This window comes from Hemiscyllium ocellatum, chromosome 8 (assembly GCF_020745735.1).
Source record: "Hemiscyllium ocellatum isolate sHemOce1 chromosome 8, sHemOce1.pat.X.cur, whole genome shotgun sequence".
Classification (NCBI taxonomy): domain Eukaryota; kingdom Metazoa; phylum Chordata; class Chondrichthyes; order Orectolobiformes; family Hemiscylliidae; genus Hemiscyllium; species Hemiscyllium ocellatum.
In genome coordinates this window covers 66,305,254-66,322,487 of record NC_083408.1, presented here as the reverse complement: position 1 = coordinate 66,322,487, position 17,234 = coordinate 66,305,254, and the positions used below count along the sequence as shown (strand labels likewise).

The following is a 17,234-nucleotide window of genomic DNA, read 5'->3' as shown; positions in this document are numbered from 1 at the left end:
CCCTACACTCTATCATTACCACAGAGTCAGGGGATCATGTTATGGATTAAGCCAGACCACTCAAAACATTCTTAAGCAGGCAGCTCCAGACCATAATTTTGCAATTTGTTTCGGTATGTGTACAGTGAAAATTACCTGAATTAAGTTAGCTAGGTTGACTACTAGATTTTAAAACAGACAAAACTTTATTCACAAAATTACACAATGAAACATAAAGAACAGAATAAAGAGCCCCTATAGAACTCACTCTATCCAAACTAGACTTAATTATGCTGTTCCGAATATACATATCAGTCCCAAGAAGCAAACTCCCTTTATAATCCAGTATAAATGGAACATGTGCCTATAGATTGAAATTGAAGGACAGAAAGAGAGAGAGAGAGTTTCCACACAGCTCACTGTTGAACACCTCACCAGTTCAGGACTGAATTAAACTGCTCAGCTAGAGAGCTGACCACTCCCCTTTCCTTATACAGGTCACTTCTAAAACATGACCACTTTGGCCTGAAGTCTCATCTTTTACATATAAACAAAAGGCCTCTCAAAATTCTTTTCATCTCTGTACTAAACCAGACTGATCGGAGTCTGGCACGGTTTATGAACCTCTGAAAAAAATCAAGGACAGAGTCTCCTTGAGCCAAGCAACAGCTTTTAGAAAGAAAAAGGGACTAGCTTTGCCACAATCAGCCCTGGTTGAATGAAAAATGCAGAAGGACATGCCAGGATCACTATCAAGACCCAGGGCCTTCGCCGTTTCCAGTCATTTCAGCCATTTTTTGATATTATGTTGAGTGAATCGAATTGGTTCAATCGTCAATGACCTCTGGAGGAGATCAAGATGGCTCAAATACTTGGTACTTCTTGGTAAAGTGCGGACAAGTCATGGTGACAGCTCAGCACCGTCACCATGACTTGTCCAGACTGGTCCAACCTGCCTATCTTCTTTTTCACCTATCCACTCCACCCTCTCCTCCCTGACCTATCACCTTCCTCTCCTCCCTGACCTATCACCTTCCTCTCCTCCCCCACTCACCCATTGTACTCTATGCTACTCTCTCCCCACCCCACCCCCCTCTAGCTTATCTCTCCATGCTTCCAGCTCACTGCCTTTATTCCTGATGAAGGGCTTTTGCACGAAGCGTCGATTTCGCTGCTCGTTGGATGCTGCCTGAACTGCTGTGCTCTTCCAGCACCACTGATCCAGAATCTGGTTTCCAGCATCTGCAGTCATTGTTTTTACCTACTTCTTGGTAAAGATGCATACAAATTCTTAAGCCTTGTTTTTTTACTGTAATGGATTAGACTATACCATTATTGAGAACGGGGATATTTGTGAAGCCTCCTCCTCCTATTAGTTGTTTAATTGTGTACCACCATTCATAACTGGATGTGGCAGAACTGGAAAATCTTGATCTTATCTGTTAGATATGGAATCACATAGCCCTTTCCATTGCATACTGCTGCAGCTGTTTGGCATTCTGAATAGATTCACCGAGTTGACACCACAATTTTAGGTATGCCAGGTACTGTTCCTAACAGGCCCGCCTGCAAAAAAATCAGGGTTGGCTCTCCAGTTTTGTCATAAAGCTCCTAGAATCATACAGCACAGAAACAGACCTTTCAGTCCAATCAGTCCATGCTGACCATAATCCCAAACTAAACTAGTCCTTCTGCCTCTGCCTGGCCCTTATTCCTCCAAATGTTCCTTATTCAGGCACTTATCCAAATGCCTTTTAAATGTTGAAATTGTACCCACATTTACCACTTCCTCTGATAACCTGCACATTTATCCAAATTAAACTCCATCTGTCAAGATCTCTTTGTAATCTGAGACAACCTTCTTCATTGTCCATTATGCTGCCAATTTTGGTATCATCTGCAAACTTACTAACCATGCTTTCTATATTCTCATCTAAATCATTTATATAAATGTCAAACAAAATCAGACCCAACATCGATCCCTGAGGAACAGGCCTTCTGTCCAAGAAAACCACTCTCTATCTTCTGCTGTTAAGCCAATTTTGTACCCCATTGGCAAGTTCACCCTCAATCCCATGTGATCTAACTTTTTGAATTAGGCCACCATATGGAACCTTGTCAAAGGCTTTACTAACGTCCAAGTAAACGGTGTCTACCGCTCTGCCCTCAACAATCTTTTTGGTTACTTCCTCAGAAAGCACAATCAAATTTGTGAGATATGGTTTCCCTTGCACACAAGCATGCTGACTATCACTATTCATTCTTTGCTTCTCAAAATGCATAAAACTCCCATATTTTGGAATCACTTCCAACAACATGCCCACCACTGATGACAGACTCACAGGTCTATAGTTTCCAAGTTTCCTATATTCCTTTTTAAACAAAGGCACAACGTTAGCCACTCTCCAATTACCCATCACCCTTTTGGTAGTTGTATATATGTTTCTGAAAGGGACCCTGCAATTTCCTCTGTAACTTCCCACAATGTCCTGGGATACACTAGATCAGGTCCTGGAGATTGACACATCTTTGTATTTTCTAAGACCTCCAGCACTTCATCTTCTGTAATGTGAATGGTTTTCAAAACATTCATACTTATTTCTCTGCACTCTCTATTGTCCATTTCTTTCTCCACAGTAAAGACTGATGTGAAATATTCATTTAATATCTCTCCCATCTCATGAAGTTCAACACAAAGAAAACCTCTTTGATCATTAAAGGCACTTTTCTCTCTCTCTAGTTGCTCTCTTAATGTACTTGTAGAATCTCCCTGGATTATCTGCCAAGGCTATCTCACATCCCCTCTTTGCCTTCCTGATTTCCCTTTTAAAGATGTCCCTGCACTCTTTGTACTGTAATCTAGAAAATAGGTTAATTAAAAATACAAGCTGAAAATGTGTTGCTGGTTAAAGCGCAGCAGGTCAGGCAGCATCCAAGGAACAGGAAATTCGACGTTTAGGGCAAAAGCCCTTCATCAGGAATGAGGAAAGTGTGTCCAGCAGGCTAAGATAAAAGGTAGGGAGGAGGGACTTGGGGGAGGGGCGATGGAGATGTGATAGGTGGAAGGAGGTCAAGGTGAGGGTGATAGGCCGGAGTGGGGTGGGGACAGAGAGGTCAGGAAGAATATTGCAGGTTAGGAGGGCGGTGCTGAGTTCGAGGGAATCGACTGAGACAAGGTGGGGGGAGGGGAAATGAGGAAACTAGAGAAATCTGAGTTCATCCCTTGTGGTTGGAGGGTTCCCAGACGGAAGATGAGGCGCTCTTCCTCCAACCGTCGTGTTGTTATGTTCTGGCGATGGAGGAGTCCAAGGACTTGCATGTCCTTGGTGGAGTGGGAGGGAGAGTTAAAGTGTTGAGCCACGGGGTGGTTGGGTTGGTTGGTCCGGGCGTCCCAGAGGTGTTCCCTGAAGCGTTCCGCAAGTAGGCGGCCCGTCTCCCCAATATAGAGGAGGCCACATTGGAAAGTCGAGCTTTCAGAGCGCTGCTCCTTCATCAGGTGGTTGTGGAGTATAAGATCATAAAACACAAAATTTATTGTGTGTGTGTGTGTGTGTGTGTGTGTAGTGCAATGGGATCATCTGTAGTGTGATATGAACCCAAGGTCCCGGTTGAGGTCATCTCCAAGGGTACTGAGCTTGTCTATCAGCCTCTGCTCAGCCACTCTGCATTGTTGCCTGTCCCGAAGTCCGCCTTGGAGGATGGTCACCCAAAGGTTTAAGGTCGAATGTCCCAGGCCGCTGAAGTGTTCCCTAAATGGGAGGGAGTACTCTTGGCTAGTGATAGTGCAGTCTCCATTCATCCATTGCCGTAGCCTCTGCTCGGTCTCACCAATGTACCATGCCTCAGGGCATCCTTGCCTGCAGCATATGAGATAGACAACGTTGGCCAAGTCACATGAATACCTGACACGTACATGGTGTGTAGTATTTCTGTGTATAATGGTGGTATCCATATCGACACTCTGACACGTCTTGCAACAGTTGCTATGACAGGGTTTTATGGTGTTATCCTGAAGGAAAGGCAATTTGCTGTGAACAATGATCTGTAGTGGTTTAAAGGCGAGTAGTGGAGGTGTGGGGAAGGTCTTGGTAAGGTGCTCATCCTCATCGATAACATGTTGCAGGCTGCGAAGAATATGGCATACTTGTTCATTCCTGGGAAGTACTGAACAACGAAGGGTACCCTGTTGGTTGCAGCTCGTGTCTGTCTCCTGAGGAGGTCATTACGGTTTCTCGCTGTTGTACATTGGAACTGATGATCAACGGGTTGAGCATTGTACCCCATTCTTATGAGGGCATCCTTGAGTACTTCCAAGTGCACATCACATTCTCCTCATCTGAGCAGATCCTGTGTATGCGTAGGGTTTGTCTGTAGGGGATGGCTGTTTTAGTATGTTTAGGGTGGAAGTTGGAGAAGTGTAGCATCGTGAGGTTATCTGTGGGTTTGCGGTAGAGTGAGGCGCTGAAGTGCCCATCCTTGATAGAGATGCATGTGTCTAAGAATGAGACAGATATTAGAGAGTAATTCATGGTGAGTTTGAAGGTGGGGTGAAACTCGTTCAAATCACTGTGTAGTTTTATCAGTGACTCCTCGCCATGGGTCCAGAGGAAGAAAATGTCATCAATGTACCTGGTGTATAGTGTTGGTTGGAGATCCTGCATAGAGAAGAAGTCTCGTTCAAACTTGTGCATGAAGATATTGGCATATTGGGGTGCAAATTTGATCCCCATGGCTGTTCCGTGTATCTGGATGAAGAACTGGTTATCAAAGGTGAAAACATTATGGTCGAGGATAAAGCAGATGAGTTGTAAGATGGTGTTTGGAGATTGGCAGTTGTTGGTGTTGAGTACTGAGGCTGCTGCCGCAATGCCGTCATTGGGGAGGAATGCTGGTGTAGAGTGCTGCAATGTCCATTGTGACAAGGAGTGTTACCGGTTCGACTGCTCTGTGGGTGTTGAGTTTCTGTTAGAAATCTGTAGTGCCGCGAACAGAAGCTGGGGGTCCCTGTACTAAGCATTTCAAGATGCCTTTGACATAGCCAGAGAGGTTCTCACACAGGGTTCCATTGCCTGATACAATGGGATGTTCTGGTGTGATGGCTTTGCGTATATTTGGAAGGCAGTGAAGTCACCTACGCAAGAAGTTAGTGGGATGAGTGCGCGTAGGGAACTCTGAAGAACTGGATCCAAAGTCCTGATCAATGTGTTTAGTTCAACAGTATAGTTCTTCGGTCGGATCGGCCTGTAGTTGCCTGTAGTGTTCCTGGTTGTTCAATTGACAGTACACTTCCTTGCAGAAATCTGTTCTATTCTGAATGAAGAATGCTCCTCCTTTATCTGCTGGTTTGATGGCAATGTTGTGATTGGTTTTAACAGCATGGATGGCGTTGCATTTTGATCGGGTGAATGTTTTGCTCTACCTTGTGGGTGCAGCTGATGAATCTTGCATTTATATATTTCCTGACGGTTTGAGCATACATGTCAAGCCCAGGGCAGCGGCCCTCCTGTGGGGTCCAAGTTGACTCCTTCTTTGGTCACCCTTCTATGAATTCCTGTAATAACTGTTCCGGTTCCTCGGTGGGCTCATTGGGATCAATGCTGGCATCTTGAAAGAATTCCCTGAGTTTCATTCGGAGTTCTGTACCTATGGGTATGGTCTCAACCAGGACTTTGGGTTCATGTCACACTACAAGTGACCCCACTGCACTACACATTCTCTCACACATATGCACACAAGTGCAATGCACGCACACGCACCCATACCCCCCCCCACACACACACACACGTGTGTGCACTAGCACAAGCACACAAACTCCTATAGACCCATACACTCAAGCAAACTCTCTCTCACACAAAAGCTCTCTCTCACACACTCACACATACACATCACCTACACTCACACCCACACCTGCACCCTCTCACAGACTTATACCCCTTTATCCTCATATGCATACACATACACACACTCTCTCACAGACACTCATACATCCCACGCACACACACATATAAGATTGTGGAGTGAATTTGTACTTGCAGAATTACATTTTATTTTGCTCAAAAACTGCTTGAATCTATGTTAGATTCTGTAAATCCCTTTTTAGGAAATAGAATCTGTCTGAACATCGGGGCACAAACAGACAGTCTATAACCTCACACTTTCAATCCATTATCTGAGCTGACATGGCATTTATTGTTAAACTTCACTTGAGAATGTAACTTTAATTTTCATTTACATATTGTTAGGTCGGGACTGCCGACCCCGTGCTCGTTTCAGAGGAATGAGACACCAGGCCAGATTCAAAAGGTACAAAGACTTCTTTATTCCGAGAGCGAATTGTACAGTGAGCAGTTTCGCTCACCGGAGAAGGCGCGCGTTCTGAATTCCCTCGCGGACCCGACGATATTTTAAACCCCGCTCTTCTGAGCGTCCAGTTCCACCTTCCTCGTCAGGCCTCCTCGTTGGTCCATTCGGTTGTGTGCGAGTGCACCTGGACTCTCATTGGCCATACTGAGGTGCCTGTCAAAACCCTTATTATGCCTGTCGAGCCCCTACTGTGTTTGTACAATGATTCAGCCCTCATGGGTCCGGTAGTTTCCGTCCCAGTAATTAGTAGTCCATTGTTTAGTCAGTTAAGTTCATTACTATGCGTCTCTCTGCCTAGGCGTATTCCCTGACTGAGACAATAGTTCTACAAAGGTTGATCAACAGTCATTATAACTTATCACTGGTTTCAATGGGGATTTACGTCATCGGGGACATCGGCATTCAATTTATCCATACTCTGTTTCGATGGTATAATTTACACCTTTCAACTATTACCGGTTTTCCTTTGTTGGTTTTGAATTCCCAGGTGGATGGTCTGGTTCTGGCTGACCTGATCTAATCATCAGGGAATGTGGTCCCAGACAGACAGTCTTGCAATTGTTAGTTTTCCCTGCATGGCTGTGTTTAACCCTTTAGGGACTGAATCTGACAATGTCTGCTGTAGTACTAATAGCACATTGTTTAACCCCAACCTAAGGCACCCCAGTAATGAATTACCCCAACACCCCAACAATATGAAAGAACTGAAACCAACATTGTCATTCTAAAAGATGAGAGACTTAACTAACAATACAATTCATTTTCAATATATCATTTCAGCTGCATCACACTGTAAACTTTTGCTATAAATCTTGTGTCTTAAGATCTTATACACCACAATCACCTGATGAAGGAGCAGCGCTTCGAAAGCTAGTGCTTCCAAATAAACCTGTTGGACTATAACCTAATGCTGTATTTCAGGAGTGAAAGGCCCCAAAACCACCGAAAATGACTGAGGAGAAAATAAATCTATAAGGTCAGAGAGGTAATGTGCCAAGTGGGTAAGAGATTATAGGGTGTCAGGCAGGTGTAGGAGATAGGCTGCCAGGTGTATGTGGGAGGTAGGATGCTAGATGGGTACTTATGGTAGGTTGGGAGGAGGGTCAGTTATTGTCAGGAGTGGTATTTGAATGCAACAGGGTCAGACTGGGTGGGAAGGTAGCACCTACTCAAGCAGGCTGGGGCTTTAGGCAGCATTGGTGGAAGATCATTGGGTTCAACAGCTAATGTAGAGTCAATGATGATTTGGGAGAAAGTTGATAGATACCAAGGGCTTTGAATAGGTTGTTTTCTCACCTTTCCAGGGTAACTATTGAGCTTAAATGATTTTGAACCCTCTAAATTCTCTGAGATTAATTTATTCTTTTGGAGGGATCCAGACACAGGGAAATTCCTCACTGGAAAATGTAACTTCATGGGCAATTCTCAAGGGTTCTGTTGCACTGGGGATTCTGTACGGTCTTGACACACAACAACTGTCCATGCTGCTCCAGCGACTCTCTGACCATCAAATATTTAGGCCACTGTAGTGCTGTAACAGATCTATGTGCTTTTCCTGACTTACTTTTCAGGTACCTCAGGGCAGCATGGTGGCTCAGTGGTTAACACTGCTGCCTGAGTTCAATTCCAGTCTTGGGCAACTGTCTGTGTTGAGTTTGTGCATTCTCTCTGTGTCTGTCCAGGTTTCCTCCAACAGTACAGGAATATGTAGGTTTGGCAAATTAGTCAGGGGGCATGCAGGGTTATAGGGTGGGGGGGGGGAATTGGATGCTCTACAGAGGGTCAGTTTGGACTCGATGGGCCAAATGGCCTGCTTTCACATTGTAGGGATTCTATAAAGTCAGTTAGAACCCTCTAAAGCCTGCAGTTGTAATTCAATTGGGGACTTTTTCAAAGAATTCCGGACCAGGTAATTGTCCATTTTCTGTACAATTTCCATATATTCAATTCTACATGCTCCAGGGGAATATCTTTCAGTGTACATCCAGCCTCCAACTGTCCTCAGTCCTAAACATTAGGGCAGTCATTTCTCAGGACCTGACATCAGCTTGAATTTCTATCGGTTCTTACTTAATTAATTTAGAACTGACTCAGCATGTTGGCAGCTGCAAAGCAGTTTAGTTTAAATATTTCTCACCTCCAATTTGCGAGGAGGATGTTTTTTGATGATGCTCCTTTCCCCATCATCCAAAGGGCTTTCAAATGAGAAGGCGTGAGGTACTTGAAAAATGAAAACATAAAGAAAAACAGAGTCATACAGTTTTAACAGCATGTCCACGTGGTCATCAAGCATTATGTTGCATGTTCTAATCCCACTTTCTAGCATTTAGCCTATTGTTTTGCATGCACTTGCATTTCAAGTGGAAATCTAAATACGTCTTAAATATCTTTATGGTTCTAACATGAACCATCCTTTCAGTAGTGAGCTCCACATATACACAATCCTCTAGGTGATTTATTTTTCTTTCAAATCTCCTTCAAACCTGCATACCTTTAATCTGTGCCCCTGGTTGCTGCCCCCCCCCCTACTAAGGGGAAAGATTTCTCCCTATCAATGCCCTTCATAACTTTGTGCACTTCAATCAGGTCCCACCTCAGCCATCTCTGCTCTAAAAAATACAACTCCAGCCTATCCAGTCTCTATTCGTAGCTGAATCACTCTATTCAGCAACATCCTGGCAATCTCCATCACACAGTCTCTTGTGCAATCACACCCTTCCTACAGAGTGGCGACCAGACCTACACCCAGTACTCCAGCTGCAGCCTAACTCATGACCTCCCTGCTCTTATCGTCAATGCCTTTACTAATAAAGGCAAGTATCCTATATAGCTACTGAACCAGCTGTCTTGGGGTGGCTCAGTGGTTAGCATTGCTGCCTCAACGTGCCAGGGACCTGGGTTCAAGTTCAGCCTTAGGCAACTACCTGTGTGGAGTTTGTACGTTCTCCCTTTGTCTATGTGGGTCCCCTTTGTCGATGTGGTTTCCTCCCACAGTTCAAAGATGTGCACGTTAAGTGGATTGTCCAGTGTCCAGGGATGTATAAATCAGGTGGATTAGCCATGGGAATTACATAGTAGGAGGCTGAGTCTGGGTGGGCCACTTCCTTTTTATTTGAAAAATATACTTTATTCATAAAAATATTTTGATGATCTGTACAATTGGTCATGCCATACATACATAAACATTCCATTTCTTTGCATACAGAGATCGAGTAATCATTCATATATGCATCCATATATTCATATGTTTCGCTGAGGCGTCAACAGAGCCCACTTACTGCATGAACCCCTGTTCTTTGGCAGGCAGACATTACACGGTGGTCTTTCACCACCACGCCTTGGCAGCAGCTGCCCCAAGCTTCAGTGCGTCCCTCAACACGCAGTCCTGGACCTTGGAATGTGCCGGTCCGCAACACTTAGTTGGGGTCAGCTCCTTCAGCTGGAAGATCACCAGATTTTGGACAGACCAAAGCGCGTCTTTCACCAAGTTAATGATCCTCCAGTCACAGTTGATGTTCGTCTCGGAGTGCATCCCAGGGAACAGACCGTACAGCACGGAGTAACGCGTCATGGAACTGCTCGGGATAAACCTCGACAAATATCACTGCATTTGTCTCCAGACTTCCTTTGCGTAGGCACATTCCAGAAGGAGGTGTGTGACATGCTCGTCCCCCCTGCAGTCACTTTGAGGGCAGCGTGCGGTGCGGCTGAAAGTCCGGGCGTGCATAAAGGATCTCATAGAAAGAGCCTTTCTCACCACCAGCAAAGCCATGTCTTGGTGCTTGTTGGAAAGTTCTGGCGATGAGGCATTCTGCCAAATGGCTTTGACAGTCTGCTCAGGGAACTGCTCGATAGGATTCGCCCTCTCCTTTTCCCGAAGGGTCTCAAGGACACTACGTGCTGACCACTTCCTGATGGACTTGTGGTCAAAGGTGTTTTTCTTTATAAATTTCTCTACGAAGGACAGGTGATATGGAACGATCCAAATACTTGGAGCATTCCGTGGCAGCGGGGCCAGGCCCATCCTTCACAACACCGGGGACAGGTAGAACCTCAGTACATAGTGACACTTGGTGTCTATGTACTGGGGATCCACGCACAGCTTGTTGCAGCCACACACAAAGGTGGCCATCAGGGTGAGGGTGGCATTGGGTGTGTTTTCTCCCCCGTTGCTCAGAGCTTCCCTTCGGACCCTGGCCATCTTTGATCTCCATATAAAATGGAAGATGACCCGGGTGACTGTGACTGCACAGGTCCTGGGAATAGGCCAGACCTGTGCCACATATAACAACAGTGACAGTGCCTCACACCTGATGGCCAGGTTTTTACCCGCGGTGGAGAGAGACCGTAGCTTCCATCTGCCCAGTTTCTGCCTCACTTTGCTGTTACGCTCCTCCCAACACTTGGCACACGCCCCAGCCCCTCCGTACCAAATACCCAGCACCTTCAGGTGGTACGTCCTGATGGTGAAAGGGATGAAGGATTGGTCGGCCCAGTTCCCAAAGAGCTTGGCCTCACTCTTGCCTCGGTTTACCTTGGCCCCCGAGGCCCGTTCGAACTGGTCACATATACACATCAATCTATGCACGGACAGCAGATCCGAGCAGAAAACGGCAACATCATCCATGTAGAGGGAGACCTTAACCTCTAGGCTGCCAGGAATAGTCACTCCTCTCAGGCTCGCATCCTTCCTGATGGACTTGGCAAATGGCTCTATGCCGCACACAAACAAGGCAGGAGAGGGCAGCCTTGCCTGACTCCAGATCTGACTGGGAAGCTATCTGATTCCCACCCATTGATTGAGACTGCACTGACAATGTTGGTGAAGAGCAGTCTGATCCAATTACAGATTCCCTCCCCAAAGACCATTTTGGAGTGAACATCTCCCATATAGGTATGTGATACCCTATCAAAGGCTTTCTCCTGGTCCAGGCTGATCAGGCAGGTACGTAGGCGATCGTATCCCTGAGGAGTGCGAGACTCTCAGCGATCTTCCTGCCCGGTACAGCACAGTTAGGTCAGGGTGGATCTCCAATCCCAGAGCAGACCTGACCCGGTTGGCTATGACGTTTGCCAAGATTTTGTAATCTGCATTCAGCAGTGAGATTGGTCTCCAGTTTCTGATTTGCTCCCTCTCCCCCTTCCACTTGTAGATGAGGGTGACGATGCTTTTCCTCGTGGATTCACTCATGGTACCTGCCTGAAGCATCTTGACATACACCTCCAGCAGGTCCTGGCCAATCAAGTCCCACAGAGCAGAACAGAGCTTGACCGGTAAGCCCCCGCTTCCGGGAGTTTTATTCTTTTTGAATGACTCGAGGGTCTTGGTCAGCTTGTCCAGAGATAGCGGCTGGTCCAGTCTCTCCCGTGTTCTGTCATCTAAGACCTCTGTGATTGAGGACAGGAACGATTGGGAGGCTGTGCTGTTGGTTGGCTTCGGGTCATACTGACTGGAATAGAAGGATTTGCCGATCGTCATAACGTCAGCCCGAGTCTGGGTGGGCCAGTGTTAGGAGGGGCTTGGGGTGAATGGCCTGTTTCCACATTGTAGGGATTCTATCCTACCTTCAAGGTTCACATCAAAGTCCCTCTGTTTGTCTGCACTTCCTTGGGTACTCGCAAGTCGCTATATCGAACATTAACAGCACAGAAATCAATGACCCTTTTGACCACGAAAAAAAACGCTAAAATAATATGTAAAAAAAAGTGAAATACACAAAAAAACTGACAAATCCTTGGGCTCCCTGATCCAATGGAAATTATATTCAACTGTGGAGACATGTTCCAAAACGTATGTGCACAAATGATTTCTCTTATAAAGGGCTGCTCTTCTGTCCAACAAAATAATGGAACTAAATAATCTGGGGATTGTGCGAAAAAGTTTTACGAACCTTTCGCTAATCTTGCACTGTGAAAAATGAAACGTTTCAGAGAGCGGGGAATACTGCAAATCCTGACTGAAGTTTTACATCGCTGATAGCCCCCTCTCCCCCCCACCCCCCAGCCCGCATTGCACCTACTTTGCCTGAGGCTGGGGAGGGGGCGAGAGCCATTTCGCACCGCCTTCAGGGGAGGTAGTTCGCTTCTTCCGAGCAGAGAGGCTGCTCTCAGGTGGCCGTGTGTCAGCCAGTCCCCGGCGGCCACAAGCGAGCCGCTTGTCCGGTGACTGCCAAGCCGTTGTACTCCGGGGCAAATACCCGCCTGGGAAGCAGGGACCGGCCTCACCCGGATCAGCTTGTGCTGGCCTCTTGACCATCCTGAACCCATCTTCGCCGTTGCACTCTCTAAAGCTTCAGAGCACCACTGTGTGTTTGTGTGTGTGTATTAGTCGCCAGTCTTAGATTGTCTTGGAGATTTCCATTGCAATGATCAACTGCAGCTTCCCCAGGGGAGGGTTTCTGTTACCGAGGTAACGCCCCTGTTACACACTCACCAGCTCGGATTAAAGAGTGATCGTGCCCAGTCAAGTCATTGGGCAACACAGCACGCCCCGAGCCTTCTACCAACTGGAAAATGTTGGAACTCAGTCATGCCTGGCCTGCAGACACTGCTAGGGATTAATCAGCCCTGGATAACATGTTGCACCATGCCCTGGACCTGGTTACTTTGTTCATTACTGTCTTTATTTTGCCAACGAAAGATGCACCGAAAGAGCTAAAGGGCGGGTCGTATTGTGACAATGAAACAAAGTACTGCAGATGCTGGAGATCTGAAACAAACAAAAATAGAAATGGTTGCAGAAACTCAGCAGTTCTGGCAGCATCTGTGGAGAGAAAGCAGAGTCATGTCGTCATAGTTAACATTTCGAGTCCAATGACCCTTCTCGGTCCCTTCCCAATGTTGCTCAGCAGATTTCACTGCCCCATCTTCACCTTGGCTCACTATGCTCACCTCTGAGAACACGAAATAAATTATCAGCAAGAGAAGGCCATTCAGCCCTTAGAGTCTATTTTGCCATTTAATGAGATCAAGGTTGATCTTCTAGCTCAACACCATTTCTCCACACTATGCCCATATCGATGTTTTTAAGATGTGAAAATCTATCAATCTCAGTTATGAACATAATTAACCAGCAATTCCCCCATAGCCCAAAGGGACAGAGAATTTCAAAGATTCACCACTCTCTAACTGAAGAAATTTCCATCTCGGTCCTAAATGGGGTGCCCCTGACTCTAAGATTGTGCCCCCGGTTCTCACTTGCATTTACATTGTCATGCTCTATAAGAACTTTGCGTGTTTGAATGGAATCACCTTTTCTTCTCCTAAACTTAAGGCAATATAGGCCTAGTTGATCTTGTCTTTTCTTACAAGACTAAACCATCATCCCGGGAATTAGGTCCAGGATCCTTTGTTATACTCCCTCGATGACAAGTATATCTTTCCCTAGCTAAAGAGACCAATACCATGTACAATATGCCAGGTGTGAACTCACTAATGCTCTGTATGACCAATGTGATGATGCTGCTCCATTAACAAGGTTATTTTTCCTTAATTTTCTTTCAGGTAGGTTGTAAAAGACACAGACTCCAAAACATCTAAGTTGAAAGGTTTTAGGGCTAATTTGATTAAAGCTAACAGATACTGCCCCAAGCAAAAGGCTTTCAAGTTAAAAGAAACACGTGTACAATGAAAGGAGAGTGGCCAGTTCTCCCAGCTCAGCTTTTCTCTGGTTTGGTTTGGTTTTAGCACAGTAGTGTTCTGAAGCTGCTGCACCCAACGAAGCAGGTTCAGGCTGGTCCTCTCTCTCTGGCTTCTCTCCCGTAAGACCCTGTGTTTGTTTTTTCCTTTAGTGCCAAGGGGTGTTTATGGGGATTGTTGCAAGTATTGGGAACAGCATCATTAAGTTGGGATGATGTGTTGGGTTTTCGGATAGGTTAAGTCATTCGGTATTCTCTTTTGTTTGTGTTTCATTCAGTAATCATGCAAATAAATTCTGTTTAAAACTACATGACTTAGCCAATTTGCATCCCTCCTGGAATATTCATGTTACACCTGTTAAAAACAACTAGCAAAGTTAGCGTCTGGGCTACTCTCTTGAAATGTTTCGAGGGGTTTGGCGTGGTCCATAACAATTGCAGCAAGACATCTTCACTCCAACATTCAAATCCTCTTGTAGTAAAGATGAATATGCCATTTGTTTTCTTAATTTCTTGTTAACTTCTAACAAAGATCACCTGAGATTTTTGTGCTCCTTATCAAATTATAGAATCGACAAAGCACTGCACTTGGCCTGTTGAGACAATCTGGCTGTCTGAAAGAGTAATGTAATTAATTCCACTCTTTTCCCTGTAGTTATTCAAATTATTTTCCTGCAAATAGTAAATAACTTTCATTTTGAAAGCTGTGATTGAACCTGCCAATCCGTTCCAACTCATAACCCTCTACTGCATAAAAAAGGTTTCCCTTAAATTGCCTTTGATTACTTTACCAATTATCTTAAATCACTGTCCTTTCAACCAATCGGAGCAATTTGTCATTATCTATCAAGACTGTTCATGCATTTGAACATTTTCATCCAAACAACTCTCAGCCTTCTCTAAGAAGAATAAGCCCAGCTTTTGTATCATGTAACTGAAATCCCTCATCCATGAAACTATTTGCATAAGTCGTTCAGATTCCCTCAGTTGAGATCAATCCCGTATATATAAAGGTGCATAACAATTTCCTTGTTTACTTCATGCCTTTATTTTAATGATCAGGATCTTTTGTGCCTTTTTACCATTATTCATAAACTTGTTCTGAATTCCCCAATCAGAAGAAGTAGATTTAGAACATAGAACATAGAACATAGAAAAATACAGTGCAGTACAGGCCCTTCGGCCCTCGATGTTGCGCCGACCGAAGCCTACCTAACCTACACTAGCCCAATAACCTCCATATGCTTATCCAATGCCCGCTTAAATGACCATAAAGAGGGAGAGTCCACCACTGCTACTGGCAGGGCATTCCATGAACTCACAACCCGCTGAGTAAAGAATCTACCCCTAACATCTATCCTATACCTACCACCCCTTAATTTAAAGCTGTATCCCCTAGTAACAGCTGACTCCATACGCGGAAAAAGGTTCTCACTGTCAACCCTATCTAAACCCCTAATCATCTTGTACACCTCTATTAAATCTCCCCTAAACCTTCTTTTCTCCAATGAGAACAGCCCCAAGTGCCTCAGCCTTTCCTCATACGATCTTCCTACCATGCCAGGCAACATCCTGGTAAACCTCCTCTGCACTCGTTCCAATGTCTCCACATCCTTCCTATAGTATGGCGACCAAAACTGCACACAATACTCCAGATGAGGCCGCACCAGAGTCTTATACAACTGCAACATGACCTCAGGACTCCAGAACTCAATTCCTCTACCAATAAAGCCCAGTACACCATATGCCTTCTTCACAGCACTATTTACCTGGGTGGCAACTTTCAGAGATCTGTGTACATGGACACCAAGATCCCTCTGCTCATCCACACTACCAAGTAGCCTACCATTAGCCCAATAATCCATCTTCTTGTTACTCCTACCAAAGTGAATGACTTCACACTTAGCTACATTGAACTCCATTTGCCACCTTTCTGCCCAGCTCTGCAACTTATCTATATCCCGCTGTAACCTGCCACATTCTTCTTCGCTGTCCACAACTCCACCGAGTTTCGCGTCATCTGCAAACTTGCTCACCCAGCCTTCAAGCCCCTCCTCTAGGTCATTTATAAAAATGACAAACAGCAATGGTCCCAAAACAGATCCTGTGGAACACCGCTAGTAACTGCACTCCAAGAGGAACCTATACCATCAACTACTACCCTCTATCTCCTTCCAGCCAGCCAATTCCTAATCCAAACCTCTAATGCACCCTCAATGCCATACCTCCGTAGTTTTTGCATTAGCCTGCCATGGGGTACCTTATCGAACGCCTTGCTAAAATCCATATACACCACATCTACTGCTTTACCCTCGTCCACTTCCTTGGTCACCTTCTCAAAGAACTCAATAAGGTTTGTGAGGCACGACCTGCCCTTCACAAAACCATGCTGACTATCCTTGATCACATTATTCCTATCCAGATGTTCATAAATCCTATCCCTTACAATTCTCTCTAAGACTTTGCCCACAACAGAAGTGAGACTCACTGGCCTATAGTTACTAGGGCTATCCCTACTCCCCTTCTTGAACAAGGGGACCACATTCGCTATCCTCCAGTCTTCTGGCACTATTCCTGTAGACAACAACGACATAAAAATCAAGGCCAATGGCTCCGCTATCTCCTCCCTAGCTTCCCAGAGGATCCTAGGATAAATGCCATCAGGCCCAGGGGACATATCTATTTTCATCCTTTCCAGTATTCCCCAGACCTCTTCCCTACATACCTCAAGGCCATCCATTCTAATCGCTTGTGACTCAATATTCACATCAGCAACAGTGTCCTGTTCCCAAGTGAATACTGACAAAAAGTATTGATTTAGTGTCTCTCCAATCTCCTCCGCCTCCACACACAACTTCCCACTACTATCCTTGACTGGACCGATACCTACCCTAGTCATCCTTTTATTCCTCTCATACCTATAGAAAGCCTTTGGATTTTCCCTAATTCTACCAACCAAGGACTTTTCATGTCCCCTTCTCGCTGCTCTTAGCTCTCTCTTTAGATCTTTCCTGGCTACCTAATAACTCTCAATCGCCCCAACTGAACCTTCACGCCTCATCTTTACATAGGCCGCCCTCTTCCCTTTCACAAGGGATTCCAATTCCTTATTAATCCACGGCTCCCTCACAAGACCCTTAACTCCCTGCCTGACTGGTACATACTTATCAAGGACACCCATTAGCTGTTCCTTGAACAATCTCCACATATCATTTGTGTTCTTCCCTTGAAGCCTATTTTTCCAATCAATGCATC

General features: G+C 45.3%; 1 protein-coding gene across 2 annotated transcripts in view; it reads right to left on the bottom strand.

The window, feature by feature from the left end:
* The window catches only part of LOC132817894 (uncharacterized protein CCDC198-like), a 53,197-nt gene extending 40,501 nt beyond the window's left edge, over nt 1-12,696 (bottom strand). For both annotated transcript variants that reach the window (XM_060828419.1, XM_060828420.1), the window contains exons 1-2: nt 12,363-12,696; nt 8,480-8,562 (exon numbers count right to left, since the gene is read on the bottom strand). In XM_060828419.1, coding sequence (XP_060684402.1) covers nt 8,480-8,562; nt 12,363-12,609 — 330 coding nt within the window. In that variant the 5' untranslated portion in view covers nt 12,610-12,696. The remainder of the gene's footprint in view (nt 1-8,479; nt 8,563-12,362) is intronic.
* Nucleotides 12,697-17,234: the final 4,538 nt, after the last annotated feature.